Source organism: Salvia splendens, chromosome 21 (assembly GCF_004379255.2).
Source record: "Salvia splendens isolate huo1 chromosome 21, SspV2, whole genome shotgun sequence".
Lineage (NCBI taxonomy): Eukaryota > Viridiplantae > Streptophyta > Magnoliopsida > Lamiales > Lamiaceae > Salvia > Salvia splendens.
In genome coordinates this window covers 25,312,995-25,329,436 of record NC_056052.1, presented here as the reverse complement: position 1 = coordinate 25,329,436, position 16,442 = coordinate 25,312,995, and the positions used below count along the sequence as shown (strand labels likewise).

The window sequence follows — 16,442 nt, the reverse complement described above, 5'->3', positions numbered from 1 at the left end:
GGTACCCCACGATGAAGACGGCCGCCTCCAAGCACATGCCGACATGCGCCAAACGGAGGCTCATATTCGACTCCAAAAGGATTTAATTGAAGAGTTATGGGCGCGAAGGACTGCACGACGTTTTTTTTAATTATGTAATTTTTTTAATTAATGTACTTTTTAAATTTTATTAATATTAGTGAATTTTCTCGTTTTTGTGGCGTAAATTTAATTCCGTATATTGTGTGATTGTTAATTATGTCATTTTATATAATTGTTATTAGTGATGTGGCTATTGATGTGGCTGAGCTATTTATGATGTGGCAGGAGGATTTTTAGTGCTGATGATGTGGCAGTGGCTAGGCTATGACTGGGCTATTCCTATTGTGGGGGGCCTTAGTAATTTGATTAGAGACAGAATAATTGAAGATTTTTAAATTCTCTTAATCTGTTATTTGATTTAAAAGATGCAAGATAAATCGAAAATAAACCATTCAAATATTCACCTTTTCAATAGTTTTGTCATGACTCGTGAGTATCAATTTCCAATTTTAAAATGTTATGCAATAAAACCGTTAAATTATCAAATTTTAAATTCACTATCTTTCTTAGTAGTAACTTTTTTATGGCTAAGGAGCATTTATTCAATAAAAGAAAAAACAGTTGTTGATTGCGTGATTCTAACTTAGTTTATATTCATTTATGTCATAATTTTTTAAGACAAAACAGTGATTAGATTGAGTGACACAACATTTTTTCAATGATATTAATTATATATTCTAGGCAACTCAAAATTATTGGTGGCCACTTCGAAGAATCCTGCTCAAATGAAATACTTGAAAACATCTTGAAAATGTTTTTTCCAGTTTCCACGAACTCTAATATGCCTAAGATAATTGTCTCTTATAATAAGCTAAGTTTTTAGAGAATGGGTTATCATATTTCGTCTATAATATTGGCGACTTGGCGTAATAATTTAATATTGGCAACTCAAAATGGCGTAATAATTTATTTTGATTGAGGAAAAAATGCTCAAAGCCAAAATAGAGTGGTGAGCAAGATAGTTTTATAAAGAGCCGAAATCGGCAACAACCAACAAACAACGCACAAGAGCTTGTGACCTGCAAGGCCCCAACTAAGCCACAAAACAACCCCAACTCAATATAAAAACCAACAAATCAACGAGTAAGAATCAAACAAGAGAGTAAAATCAACTATTAAGGAAGATCAACCACTTGTAAACACTTTACTAAAGAATATTAATCATTCGGCTAGGTGACTAAAATGACATAATAATACTCCTGTATGTTGTACCAACCCCATCTCTATTAACAAGGAAAATCGATCGTGCCGATATAACTCGCAGTTATATATTATGTTGTCCATTATAAGTTACTACAAATGAGTATTCAAAATTTCAAAAATTCAATAAAAGATTAGTGTAACATGAAATTGTTACTATTTATCATCGAAATCCAAGAAGATTATGAAAATGTCTCTCGATTGAAAGTACGATGAATGCAACATATGTTATTAAAATACTCTATACTCGAGAAATGTCATGTCACATTATTATTGCAGCGTCTAAATATATTTGGAACTTAGAACGCAAACATAAATTTTCAGAATTATACAATTGTATATATAGATCATTGTTTCCAATATAAATACTCCCTCCGTCCAGGATAATTTGTCTCATTTTTCCACTTCGATCCGTCCCACATAATTTGTCCCATTTCACTTTTACCATTTTTGGTAGTGGAGCTAATATTCCACTAACTCATTCCTACTCACATTTTACTATAAAACTAATACATAAAAGTAGGACCCACATTTCACTAACTTTTTCAACTCACTTTTCATTACATTTCTTAAAACCCGTGCCCGGTCAAAATGAGACGAATTATTCGGGATGTTGGGAGTAATAGTTTTATAAAAAAAATTAAATAGATAACCTACCCCTAATTCGCAACCTTTTGCTAAATTTGGTCAGCGAGTCCACGCCCAGATATATGGAGTACTCCTACTATGTACAGAGTGCACCACGTGGCGTCCATCCACAACACTTCTCCACCGATCAGATCTTCAGCCATTCTCCTCCACCTCGTCAACCTCCGCCACTCGATCAAAAATCGGATTTTCCGGCGGCGAGATGGCAGCGGCGACTTCTAGCGGCGGCGGATCATCCAATACCGCAGCACCCGATAACGACGGCGGCGAGTCCGTTCGCCGCAGCCGAATTCTCTCGAGCAAGCTCTACTTCGATGTGCCTGATTCTAAGGTAAATTCATAAAAATTGAGTGTTGATAGCAGATTTATCGATTGAAGTTCGATTCAAATCGCTATTGTAGTGCTTCATATAGTGCTGGACCATGAAACTTTTAGGTAATTTATCTCGATTGCTGTTTTTTGGTGTGTATAGGTTCCGGTAATTTATTCGTCTTCGTACGATATCGCCTTTCTCGGCATGGAAAAGTTGTAAGTAATCTTCGCCACCTAGCAATCGAATTTCTGTTAATCTAGCTCGTGGCAAAACAAAATAGGATTTATAGAGGTTTCCTTGTATGCATTATGCATTTGTTCTTATTCAGCTCATATCAGTTTTAAATAACTAATCATGATTATAACAGGAAGAATTTGTAGTGACTATTTACGTATAATATCAAAATTATACCATGAGTGGGAAAAGGAAGCGACATCTGTGGCATGCCTCTGAACAAGATAACGAATATTTGGTTTTAACTTCTGTAGTCTTAGTGTGTGTCTGTGTTGCTTTGTGCTTTGTCTGTTATTTGATTTCCCTCGTGTTCGTCTCAGTCTTCTAGAGTTTGTCCATGATCTGAAGAGAGTACTATTATTCAGGCCTTCAGAAAAATATGACAAGTGATATGCATCAGTTCACTTGGATGACATTTATAAATGAATGTTCATTTGCTAAGGAATGTTTGTGAATATATTTCAGGCACCCTTTTGATTCATCTAAATGGGGTCGCATATGTCGGTTTCTGATAGCAGAGGGCATTCTGGACAAGAAGCACATAGTTGAGCCTTTGGAGGCTAAGCGGGAAGATCTTCTAGTGGTATTTATTCTTGTTCACATTGTCCGTGTCTGGCTACCTTCAATGTACTATGTTTAGATGATTATTTTGCTACTTGGGGACAGGTGCATCCAGAATCATACTTGGATAGTTTAAAAAGCAGCTTAAATGTGGCAACAATAGTTGAGGTGAGCTTGTGAAGGTTTCCACTTTAAAAGAAAAGAAAAATGTCTCACATTAGGATCACATTGTAGCTCTTGCCAGACTTGTAATTTTTTAGCATGAAATTCGATTTATCAGCTATTCATTTTTCTATTTGATCCTGATTTCTTAACACCTCTGTGGCCGTGGATTGTAGGTTCCGCCAGTTTCATTATTGCCAAACTGTCTTGTGGACAAGAACGTCCTTCACCCCTTCCGCAAACAGGTACTCCACTTATTTGAATTTCTTTTTCACTTCTGATCCTTCAGGATCCATTTGACAATACCTAATTTACATGCAGGTTGGGGGAACTATTTTGTCTGCTAAGCTTGCGAAAGAACGAGGATGGGCTATCAATGTCGGTGGTGGGTTCCATCACTGTTCAGCAGCAAACGGCGGTGGATTTTGTGCTTATGCTGATATTTCTCTTTGTATCCAGTTTGCTTTCACCCGTTTAGATATTTCCAGGTATTCAACAATTCACTAAATAGTGCCCCCCCCCAAAGTGAAGCAGATTCTTGAATTCAAAACTATGACTCATTTTTTGCTCATTAGCTCTAATCAACACACAGGGTGATGATAATTGATCTTGATGCGCACCAAGGAAATGGCCATGAAAAAGATTTTTCTAACGATAGTATGAGATATTATAGCTTCACCTTCATCATATACTCTTCAAGTGCTTTGTTTCGGTTAGCTTGCAGTGACACTTCTTTATGGTGTGTATTTGTTTTAATGCAGGAAGAGTCTATATCCTTGATATTTACAATCCAGATATATATCCGTTGGTAGGTAACCTAATAATATATTCATAATATTCTCCATTTTTGCTCTGAAAATTTAAAGAGGAAAAATATCTATAGGAAAGATTTTTTCAATAGACAGTCATCTCTATTTTCTGTCTAATTTTTTTGTTTCTTTATATTTTGGTTTATATATTTTCCTGAGGTCTTTGAAGATCAATGCTACATGAGCAATACCTTTTTTTATCAATATGATTAAACTTTAATTTTCTTTACATTAAGGATTATGAAGCCAGGAGGTATATCACTCAGAAAGTTGAAGTAGCGGTAAGAATGATCATCTATAGGAAGTGAGAAGAGTTCATCTGTTACCCTTTTTACTGAGACTGATATGTTCTGTTACTCTTTTTTTACAGTGTGGAACAAATACTGACGAATATTTGTCAAAACTCGATGGGGCACTCAAGGTACTTCAGGCAGCCCATCATTCTACTCACCTGTTTCTAATTTCAGACAAGAACATTTGTATTGGACTGAAATTGCACTCTGAAGGAACATGGTCTGAATTTTCTCTTTCGTTGAGATATAAGATTCTGTTGCTTTGTACCGAACCTGTAGGTTGCTGCTGGCGCATTTGACCCTGAATTGATCGTCTACAATGCTGGAACTGATATCCTTGATGGAGATCCTTTGGGCAAGTTGAAGGTAAGATGCTGTGTGTGTGTGTGAGCATCTGTTATGTGTGTAAGTTTGCAACAATAACTTTGGGATGTTCGTCTTACAAAAAGAGATGTCTGCGAGAGCTCAGTTGTGATATTCATGCGTCAATAGAAATGTATTGATATAAGAATCGTGAAGATGTCTCTGTAACAGATAAAAGCACGTTGCAATACTACCTATACGTGCTGGAAGAATTTGTATCTTCCATGTTTTGCACGTTTCACTTGTCTATCATTCTATGTGACGTATGCAAAATCTGCGTGCAGATCAGCCCTGAAGGAATTGCCACGAGAGATGAAAAGATTTTCACATTTGCTCGCGAGAGGGGTGTTCCTCTACTAATGCTCACATCAGGTTTCAGTTTCTTTCTCGTATAATACACTTTGTTTGCTAGGTACTCCTCTTACACCAGCTCCGTCTCAGGTGGTTACATGAAATCTAGTGCTAGAGTGATTGCAGATTCAATCATAAATTTGTCGAAGAAATCACTGATAACCATCGGGAATGATCAAAACATCACAACCACATGAAGCTCTCCTCCGAGACGGTGGCGAACTTCAACTACTTGCTCAAAAATAAATAAATTGTCATATGTTGCCACTGTAAATATAACTTTGTGCTTGTGTAGTCTTGTTCTGTGCCTACAGAAGTGGTATTAGACCTCTGCTCGTGTTTCCTGAAATTCGACTCCTGAGCAAACCGAGCTACAAACCGGGCTCGATGAGGTGTGTTGCGTTGAGCAGGTGAAACGGTACAAGTAATAGGTATATACTTGTTTTGTCGACAAGATTTTTGATTTCCAGAGTGTCAGTACTTGAAGTAGGATTGAATATGTTTTAGCTGAATTTAAACTATAATTAACAAATTCAAATTAAAATGTTAACTAAGGATTTAATAATTAATTAAGTCCACTAATGATTAGTAATATTAGGAAGCCTACTGAATTAATTGGTTTCATTTGAAAGTGAATGTTGATTGATCATGTAATCGATATTGATTGCAAGTTTTGACATTATGATTAGATCTATAATCCCCTGTTCTGGCTACGAGGTTTCCATGTTAGTATGGGACATTAAATTGGTCGATTGACTAATGTCGTTTATTTATTGGATTGATTAATTGCGTTGTTTTGACGAATTTGGATAACCTCAAATCATTGATTTGTTTTATTGTTCCATTTATTTTTATTTACGTGAGTGTAATTTTATCTTCAAAATTCTCAAGAGCTTATTTACTTTTCCGAATTTCATTAATTAGTTTTCACGATTTTGTTTACAACATTACAAGTTACTATCATAGATAGAATTGATTATAGTTAAAAATAGATTAATTGTATTTTACGCAATGACTTTAATTCGGAGTTTATGAACTGACCCAACCACCTTCAAGAAATAAAATGACACTTATATTAATTTTCTTAAAAATAGTATGTACTCCTTTGGTCTCAAATTAAGTGAAGTGTTAATTTTCGACAAGAAGCTTAAAAATTTGTGTTTGTGAGTTGAGTGTAAAAAGAACAAAGTAGAAATTAAAAAAAACATGCATGTGAAAGATAATAAAAAATAAAATAAAAGTGATCAAAAGATTTGGTTTCAAAAAATTATTCATTTAGTCTGTGATATTTTGGAAAGTACAGAGATCATTTAATTTGTGATATCTTGAAAAGTATACGGATAGATTAAATGTTGAACTTTTCTATGATTATTTTTCCATATTCTATACAGGATATAACAAGATAATAAGTAAAAAATGAACAAAGAAAATGCTTATGTTCCGCTTTTTAAAAATTGATTTTTTTTATTGGATCATTATTGGAAATCTAACCAAATGTGGATTATAATTTATTGCAACAAAAAAAATGACAAAACGAATTAAAATCAAAATCAAAATCAAAATCAAAATCTAAGACTATGCAACAAAATATAGTTACAATTACTACATCCACAGGTCCCCAATTATAGCAACAAAAAGAATTATCACAATTTCTACCAAAAAATAGCAAAAAAACAAACACAAATAAAACAGTCACGTGGTGGGCGCCGCGCAGACTAAAAAAACATCCCTTCATTATCGTGTTAATTACACTCATAATCTCCTCTGCATTAACTAATCACTCAACTACTACTACTACAAAATTCCTTTACACAACACACCCACCAATTTCCCCAAATTCTCTCTCTACATCTCACCACCTCACACACTCATACACTCTCTCTCTCTCTCTAGAAATCCCCACGCTCCGGGGTATAGTGTAGTAGCTGTATCACAACTTGCGCCTGCGCTGCGGATAGCGACAACCAAGCTAACCGACACTTCTCGCCGCAGCTGAATCTGACGAGCGCCGGGGGCCTGCTTCCCGGTGCTGCCTCCAGATGAGTAGATCGCTAGCCGCCGCCGCCGTTGCCTTACTGGCAGTGGCGCTGGTAGCCGCCGCGTCGGAGGATTCGAAGCTGGTCGAGGAGGGGGATGTTGAGGTTGCTGCCTTCTCCAATGCGACCGGCACTGAGCTCGGTGGGAATGGGACCAGGCCGAAGGAGGACACGTTTGCTGATATGATCGATCGCGCGCTCGAGAAGGAATTCACGGAGAATGAGGATCATAATGAAGGTTTTGTTAGATCTCGTTTACTTAGCTTGGTTGATTTTCTGAATTTGCTCGGATTCTGTTTTTTTAATGATACGTGTTTCGCTTAGGGTTAGTATTCGGCTCTGGTTTTTCTAAATGAGAAATGAGAGATTTGTTTGAAGCTAATGTACTCTTATTAGTAGTATACTAAAGTAAAGTTTGGATTCTAGAGGTTTTATGAGATTTATGTGATATTTTAAGCTGCTTTTTTTTCATTATTTTGGGGGAAGGTTTCTGTAGTTCGTTTGTTGGACTCGGCTACTATAGGTTTTCATCTATTTATTGATCCAGTAAGAGTCATTGTTGAGCTAAAGTTTTTGTTTATGTTTTACTATCTTAATCATTTTTTCGAATCTAGATAGCATTTTGTTTGTGTTCTACTGTAGACTAAGACAGCTCCACTGGTTGTTGTGAGTTTCATATGATTAATGTGATGGTGGATTCTTAGTTGATGATTTACCGCCTGAAATTAATTTGATTTAACATGACAGTGAACGATGCTGGTAGCTTCAACAACAGTGTGGCTGAGCAGCAGGTTTGTGCCTTGCAACTCCAGCTCTTTGAACAGCGTTTCTATTCATTTAAGCATAACTTGATTAACTCAGTTAAGAGAGTTATGGATTTAATTGCATATGACAAATGACCCTGGACTTGGAGGGTTCAATTGGATTTTGCAACATGTTCTGGGGATTTGGAAATGCTTGTCATCAATGACTAAGAATTTAATAACAAGTGCAAAAGAGTAGGACTCCACAATAAGTGGGAAAAAGTAAATAGTAATCTCTTGTCTCGGTATGGTATGAAAGCTAAGTTACATCTCTTTTGGATAGTAGCTGTCTTCTTTAATGCCGCATTTAGTTGTTCCAGAAACAGAAATGACTTAATGGTGTCTGGATTTGGGTTTAAGCTCTTATCATTTCACACACATTATGTTTATGGATAATGTAGCTGGGAGACCTTTGCTCAGCCTTGTATCAGTGTCATTGTCCTCAAAGACTAATATTTCTCGAATAGAGGTCCTTAGGTTAACTTGACATCCATATGATTGACCCAGGGGAAATGGAAGGCTAAAAGTGAGTAGCGTTAGTTGAAGCTATCAGGATCCAAATTTTGGTTATTTTGTAATGAACCAAACTTTTAAATAAAATCATGATGAGTAAACACTGGCATGTTGACACGGTTTGAATTGCAAAGAATGTTGCTTTTGGTTTATTTCTGGCTTACTTTATCTCATTATCAGGCTGTTTTGGAAACAGTAGCTAGAGTCAAGCCAAAGAAAAATGAAACGAAAGAAGAAAAGTACGTATATGACCATTCTTGCACCATATTTTTCCTCCTAACATATTTGGTTTCCTTTTATTTATATGCATTATCCTCTTGTAATTATAGATCCTTTAAATTTAATCAAGTTTTCAATCTGGATAATGACAATGGAGCTGAAGAGACCCCTACATTAATCGATAGAAAGGTAAACAATGTTATTGCTCTTTTAGTTCCATAGTGACATTAATTTCTGAATCTTTCTCTAGTAGTAGTAGCATTGTTATCTCTAAGAGAGTTCAAAAGAAATAGGGTACACTTAAAAGAGATATACTGACTGTTAAGTCAGAAACAATCTAACCATGCTCCGTGTGAATGAACATTTTTTGTTTATTTTCAGGATAATGTATTTATCATATCAAATTTCAAGTCCAAATACCCTGTGCTGCAGCTAGACTTGAGGTATAGTAACAAGTTTTATAAGTCTTTCCTATCTCATCCTTTTGGGTTCTAGATTATCTGATGCAATGGTCTTGTAGGCTCATATCAGACCTGGTTGTCGTCATTGTCTCTGCAACTTGCGGTGGAATTGCTTTTGCTTGTGCTGGACAACCGGTCTGATCTCGAACTTTGGATCCTTTGTTTATGCTCTCTGTGTTCAACACTTCAACTATAGTTCCTAATCCCATGGAACCCTTTGCAGGTGCTTACTGGATACTTATTAGCAGGATCGCTTGTTGGACCTGGAGGTCTAAATGTCATCAGTGAAATGGTGCAAGTATGTTACTATTCTAAACCAACTCTTGACAGTTAAATGCCATAGTTTGCAATATAGATGCCTTAGCAGGGATTCTAGAGTAGTTTTTTTATGGATCGCCCATAAACTGCTCTGTTTCCTGTCATTCATAATTAGTTTATTGACTTATCATGTGATGATATTTTGAGATCGTTCATTTTCTTTCTGGGCTAACTTATCCATACAGGTTGAGACAGTGGCTCAGTTTGGTGTAATTTTCCTTCTGTTTGCTCTGGGCCTGGAGTTCTCCACAACAAAGGTAGGGTTAGCTGCTTTAAAATGACAGAGTACTAGTAGGTTTTGTCCCTTTGTATTTACATATGAAGCAATTAGCTGTTTTAAGCTAACGACATATTCAACATTACAGCTACGAGTTGTTCGGGCAGTTGCTATTCTTGGAGGGCTACTTCAAATTCTCTTTTTCATGTGCCTATGTGGAGTTATAGCCTCGGTATGTTCATCAGATGGGTGTTAGTTGCTACTACTTTATTGCTTGCCAAAAGTTTGAAATGTATATCCATTAAGTTGATAATTGACTACATAGCAACATAGTGGCATGAGATAGTTCAGATCTTATCTTTGGAATCTATTGTCTTCAAAAATTCAGACCCTATCATTGAAAATTTGAAATCACTAATTTTCATGTCATTGTTTCCAGGCATGTGGTGGCAGAGCCTCTGAGGGTGTGTTTATTGGCGCTTTCCTGTCAATGTCGTCTACAGCAGTGGTAAGCTCAGTGCACCCAGTCACTTGGTTGAGCATTGCTGCAAACATAATTTCTCTCTGTAAAGATATAAAATGCTATGGTGGGGATAACATCTTCCACTCTCCTTGTCCATGTAGTTTCTTTCCTTATCCATGGGTTCCTTTATTAGGTATATAAGTTCCTGATGGAGAAGAATAGTACAAATGCTCTTCATGGTCAAGTGACTATTGGCACACTGATCTTACAGGTAAGATGACTACTGTTTCCTTTCTGCGTGGCTCTCTTATTAATGTCCCACAAATCTAATTTTTATAAAGCCTTTGTGTTTCCTTAGTTACTCCAATCCTAAATCAGGAATATCATATGTCCTTGTTTGGCATAACAGTTGAAGGCTTCTATTCAGCAGCTCTGATAGTCTAATTACAGCTTCCTGTGCTCTCATGTTATTTTTAAAATTAATCCATATCTTGTCTGCAAGGGTTAATGTTTTAAAAATAAAATCTACTATTTTATCGTCAGGACTGTGCTGTGGGATTGCTTTTTGCTATGCTTCCAGTACTTGGTGGAACTTCTGGTGTTATGCAGGGGGTAATTTCTATGACTAAATCGTAAGTTCAATCCTCTTCTTTCCTTGCACTGGATATTCTTGAAAGAGCCAGAGTAACTAGCATGCCTAATTTAAAAGGACTATTAGTCAGCAATTAAAAAGTTAATTTTGGAAAAGGAATGGAAGTTTGAGTATTTCCGTTTGGTTAAATGAAAGAAAGAGCTATAGTATATTTTACAACAGAGAGAAAATATTCCCGTTTTAAGTTGGAGGACGTTTTCAAGCTTTCATAATAAGTTATATGAATAGTTAGATTAGCAGAAAATGATGTATTTAGAGGATATTTCTTATTTCCATGATTGTTCCTAAGAGTGTTTAAACGTCAGCTTATCAGACCTTGAAAACCATGCTAATAGAGCACTCTCTGAAGCTGGTCCTGATATCTATTCCTTGCATATTTGATTGACCAATGTCATCCTTATACTTTGTTTATTTGAGCTGAATGCATTCTTCTTTTCGTTGGCTAAAAACTGCAATATCCATTAGCCAGGTTGGTAGTGTTGATTGCATTCTTGGCAGCTCTAACAATATTGTCCCGGACATGTGTGCCTTGGTTCTTGAAACTCATGATAAGTTTGTCATCACAGGTAAACTGAAATGCTCTACTGTTTTGTTTCTTTGTGTTTTCTTTATTGAGTTGAGATGTTTTCATCCACCAAGACAAGTTGTGTAGCACGAATACATGCATGCAAGCTTCATCAATTGGTCAAAGTTACCATAACATACTTGATTACTTTTCTCATTTCGCAGACCAATGAACTTTATCAATTGGCATCAGTTGCATTTTGCCTTCTTGTTGCTTGGGTTAGTTTCCTTGACAATTTTCTTTCTGTAGCTTTGTCCCTTATCTTGTCCTTGATCATTAGTTTGCCATGAAACCTCTAAGTTGACGGATCATATATACTTGTTATGTGTTCAGACTAGCGACAAGCTTGGTCTCAGTTTAGAATTGGGTTCATTTGCAGCGGGAGTAATGATAGCTACAACTGATCTTGGTCAGCACACCCTTGAACAAGTAATATTGATTTTCGCACTTCTCGTATTAGTGGACAAAATTACTACATGCTCTGATGCTCATATCTGTTCTTACTATGTAGCTGGATATTCCTTTCACAAATGTTCATGCTTATGTAAATAAGAAGACCTTTTGTGATTGTTATAGCATCTACTGTTATCATTTGCTTGGCTACATTTGATTTGCTGATCTTTTTGGCCCAGGTTGAACCTATTCGCAATATGTTTGCTGCTCTTTTCTTGGCTAGCATTGGCATGCTCATCCACGTTCATTTTCTATGGAATCATGTTGATATCCTGCTGGCTTCAGTTATACTGGTCGTAATTGTGAAAACAATAGTAATTTCTGCTGTTGTCAAGGGATTCGGCTACAACAACAAAACTTCGCTTCTTGTAAGTTGCTTTCTTATTTGTAAAAATTTGAATTTAATCCACATATACCACTCATTAACAAAAGTAACCTTGGTCCTTGAGCCATGTAGGTCGGCATGTCTTTGGCGCAAATAGGGGAATTCGCTTTTGTGCTTCTTAGTCGTGCCTCAAATCTGCATCTCGTTGAGGTAAATACTAGTACTATATACTATGCTGTCTCCCTACTATGAGATGTTCTGGTGTTCCTTAGAAATTAGTACTACTGTATATTAATTTAGGTGTTTCTTCTTTTCTATTTATTAATATCTAGGGGAAAGTGTACCTGCTGCTTCTTGGAACTACAGCACTCAGTCTGGTAATAATAATCTCCTGCTTAATCTCGTTCATTTAGTACTCCTATTGAGCATTATGGACGCTTACTTGAGATTGCAAGACGGCCAACGGCTTTAGTACATATGCTGATAACTATTTTTATGTCCGCTGCTGCTAATATGCCTCTCAACCTATTCATAGATGGTTAATGGCGAATATCTTTCTGCAGGTAACTACTCCATTGCTTTTCAAGCTCATACCAGCAGTCGTGCACCTCGGTATCTTGTTGCGCTGGTTTTCTCCCGAAAGTCAAGTTGAGGTAATAATGAATTAATGATAGAACCTTTTCCCTTCCCCCATCTCCTTTTCTTCTTGCTTACGATGCCATACTTGGGCTTATACAATATCAATCCATTAGACCGCTGTATGTGTTTCTGATTTTTCTCGGAACATGAAATTGGCTCCAGCTCGGACTCAAAGGAGACGTTCTCCGGTCAGACAGTACTAAGCAGAGAATCGCCTTGATATCCAAGGATCTCTTGATACATGAGGGTTGACAAATTCATCCCAACCGCAACAGTTCCACATTTTACCTCAGAAAATCCAGTGGAGGACTCGCCACCCCCTGTGTTTTAACAGCATGCCCGTGTGATGTGATATCTCGTATACATACATCTCTAACCAAAGTTGCAGAAGACAAAGCCATACGCGCCTCAGACACCAACCACAGGAAGTAATCTAACAGGTAGAGCCACTAACTATCCGATGTCGGACGACTGTATAATGCTCCTCCTTTTCAGTGCTTTTCTCCACATATTCTTCTTCTTCTTCCATGTAATATAGTTTCAGCCTTTGCTATATTCAGACTTCATTTGTTCCTTTTTGGCCTCTTTTATTTTAATTTTTATTCTTGGCTAAGCACTTAACTGTAGAGAAAACTTTTATATGTATCTGCATTGATTTGAACAGGGCATGCTGTACAAAAAAATGCTTGTCTAACAACGAAGTTGCTAGAGGAATTTTTTTATTTTATTTAATTTTATATGATTTTTAGTTTATTAATCATTTGTGTAATAAAATATGGATTTGGATATTGATATGTCTCAGCTTCTTTTGCAATTAACTACTGATAGAAAACTAGAGAAATAGAAATCATAGGGGTTTCTTTGGGGTTCTATGATTTTATTAATTACTATTACCTCCGTCCCACAAGAGTATGCAATTTTTTTTATTGGACACGAGTTTTAATGTATAATTTATAAAGTAAGAGATATAAAAAGAAAAAGTAACTAAAATATCAACCTTTTCTTTTTAGATTGTCTTATTCATAATGTCCACTTTATATATTTAGAAATAAGTTTTTGTCTCCTCTCTTGTCCATATTTAAAATATTCAAGTGTACCTTTTTCTTTTTACTTACGTTTACTTACATTACCTGACAACTTCTCCTAAATTCATGTATCACTGAAGAATGTGGAAGGGATTAACTTGTTTAGCAAACAAGCTAAACACAGGTCACATTTCAACACAGTCCATCTCTATCGTCAACTAAAAGTGATCGTGTTTATGAATAAAAGCAAACGAGTCGTTTAGAGTGCGAAAAGATCCACGCACAAAGTGCTGAGACCAACTCACTGTGATTGAGTGGCCCCTTCAAATTTGGCATATTAAAAGTAAATGTCGTGTATTAATGAATTGGCTAGCTCTTGTAATTTCACTGGTGCTTCATTGAATTTAGATCCCATCTAGGCTAAAAAATATTTCAAAATAAAAAGTGATTCCATAAATCTTCAAGTGATTCCAATTTCGTGTTCAATAGAATAATTCAGAGTGCAGATTTGACCTTTAAGCCACTATTCAATTATGCTCCCAATAAATTATTATAGTACGTAATATTATAAAATGACACTAGCCAATTAAATTAGTTGGACCTACCACTTATCTCCATATTTATAACTATGTGCTACATCTTTGAATCTTGATGATGTCCACTGCCCATCTCTAAATTATTACTTACAACTTGTAGTATATTTTGGAATATAATTGAGGGGTATGATGCTAATGATGAGGAATATAATGGTCACGCCCTTATTTAATTACTATTCCACATTGACATTCTTTTTTTCATTTTTTTAACTAGCGTCCTTTCTTCAAATGTACTATAATTAACTGTGAGTCAGATTCGATTTTTAAAATATTTAATGGATTTAAACGAATTGGTATTTTAATACCCACTAGCAATTTTGTAATTGGTGAAAGATATATTGACTAGATATAAACAAAAAGATGTTATTCGGTTCAAAAATATCATTTATACGTTATATCTGGATGGTCATATTTGTTAGCGTGAGATAACAGAGAATAATTTAAAATTGTGAGACTGAATTTTGATAAAAGATTGTGATTTAATTTTTTCCAAAGTATAATATGTTGGGTTTATTTGGCGTATGTGGGCGTGTTAATCAACTAAGGTGGATTCGGACAATTTCATTACAAACGTTTTTCATTTTCCCACTAAGTAATAGTGTACGTCACAAATAGTAATAGTTAAATTTCGATTTCATAAAAACAATCAAACTATAGCATAAAAAAGAAAATATTATTACTATCATCTTTGTTAGATCGCGACAAATTGGATACCTAGTGTGAGAATTCACACCTCTGCATAGGTATTTTGTCAGTGCACAAACTTTCATAAAAATTTACTCATTCATTACTTCAAGAGTAAGTCTACCCTTCACACTTGGAATATTTTTTACTACTATTAATAATTGTTTTATTCATTCGTCTATTTATTTATTTATTTCCCCTTCTCTATACTACTCCATATAGGTGGAAATATTGAGAGGGAGGGTTCTGGAAGTAGTTTTATTATTTAATTAATTCATAATTACTGTCTCCTTTTGTTATTACAAAACTTCAGGTGTAATGAGTAGACACTGCTGTTTGATTGGTCGAACTAGCTACATCAAGATGTTAGTATTATTTAATTAATGATTCCATCAGCCCTAATATCAAAGTTTGTCTTTTTGTCTTCAATACTTTAATCTATATATCATTCACATAGAAAAAAAAATACTATGAATATATTGAATAAACACAAATCTTCTCCTTTGACTCAAGAGAAATGAATAAAAATACGATAACAAGCCAAATTAATGTTCCACAATTTCAGGTCAAATTTCATCTCCATAAAATTCAATGGCATCTCACATGCATAATTGACTATTTATAGTAACTACTACTAAGGAGTATATTCTGCTGAATTCAAGGACATGATCCTATTCAAAGATAAATTACAAAATTAATCCAAATAATTAAGGTGCTAGATTAATTAATTGATGAAAAAAATACGTGAATAATGAATATTAATTTTTTTCTATTAAATTTGATCGTCGACTTTAGTCGTATTCTTCTTTAAACTATTTCTTATTCCTACATTATTTCATTAGTCTTAAGCTCATCTCCGTTTTGTATTGTGTTCGCTTCCACGTTACCTTTTTAACAATAATAATGTCTCGTTTTATGACAATTATATATATCTTAAAATTAATATCAAGTTATACTTTAATCAAGGATAAAAATATAGTTGATATCTTCCCTATTTTTACTTAATTTATGTAAATTAATGATAAATTGGTTATATACATATGTAATTAAAAGTGGGAGCCATGTGTGGGGAATCCAGTAAAGTGGAGTAAATCAGTTTGATAATTTTCTCACATGATTTAGAAAATAGTGTCAACCCATTTCAACGACGGTGACTACACTAACCCCTTCAGTTTTTTTTTTCAATTTCCAATTTTATTCTATTTTAAAGATTCTTGTTGCACCATTATCACCATTTAGTCATTTTCCTTAATTGGAATATGGTCCCTCCATGATTTCATTGTTTTTTTATATATACTTTTAGCATGTATTTATGGATTTTTGTCGCGACATGGAGTGATGGAGCTACTAATTGGATTTGAAGACATGAAATACTTGGTTAGAATTGCCTATTGTAAAACTAACATTTATGAAATGAAATACTCACTAGCAATCGTAATATTAGGAAAACTATGCTTG

General features: G+C 35.2%; 1 protein-coding gene and 1 pseudogene across 2 annotated transcripts; both read left to right on the top strand.

The window, feature by feature from the left end:
• The first annotated feature begins 1,973 nt into the window (after nucleotides 1-1,973).
• On the top strand, nucleotides 1,974-5,486 carry LOC121785118 (annotated as a pseudogene).
• A 1,315-nt stretch (nucleotides 5,487-6,801) lies between these two features.
• Nucleotides 6,802-13,436, top strand: LOC121785146 (K(+) efflux antiporter 4-like). Of its 2 annotated transcripts, XM_042183519.1 has the most exons (20): nucleotides 6,802-7,289; nucleotides 7,799-7,842; nucleotides 8,548-8,606; nucleotides 8,697-8,775; nucleotides 8,968-9,029; nucleotides 9,107-9,182; nucleotides 9,271-9,345; nucleotides 9,551-9,622; nucleotides 9,731-9,814; nucleotides 10,022-10,090; nucleotides 10,239-10,316; nucleotides 10,589-10,677; nucleotides 11,167-11,263; nucleotides 11,427-11,480; nucleotides 11,596-11,691; nucleotides 11,895-12,083; nucleotides 12,173-12,250; nucleotides 12,373-12,417; nucleotides 12,604-12,693; nucleotides 12,842-13,436. In XM_042183519.1, the coding sequence occupies exons 1-20, from the start codon at nucleotides 7,055-7,057 to the stop codon at nucleotides 12,929-12,931; spliced, it is 1,761 nt and encodes a 586-aa protein (XP_042039453.1). In that variant the 5' UTR covers nucleotides 6,802-7,054; the 3' UTR covers nucleotides 12,932-13,436. The 2 variants fall into 2 exon arrangements, 1 of the variants encoding a protein (XP_042039453.1); XR_006046929.1 differs by lacking the exon at nucleotides 12,842-13,436 and having other exon boundaries at nucleotides 12,165-12,250.
• The last annotated feature ends 3,006 nt before the right edge of the window (nucleotides 13,437-16,442 follow it).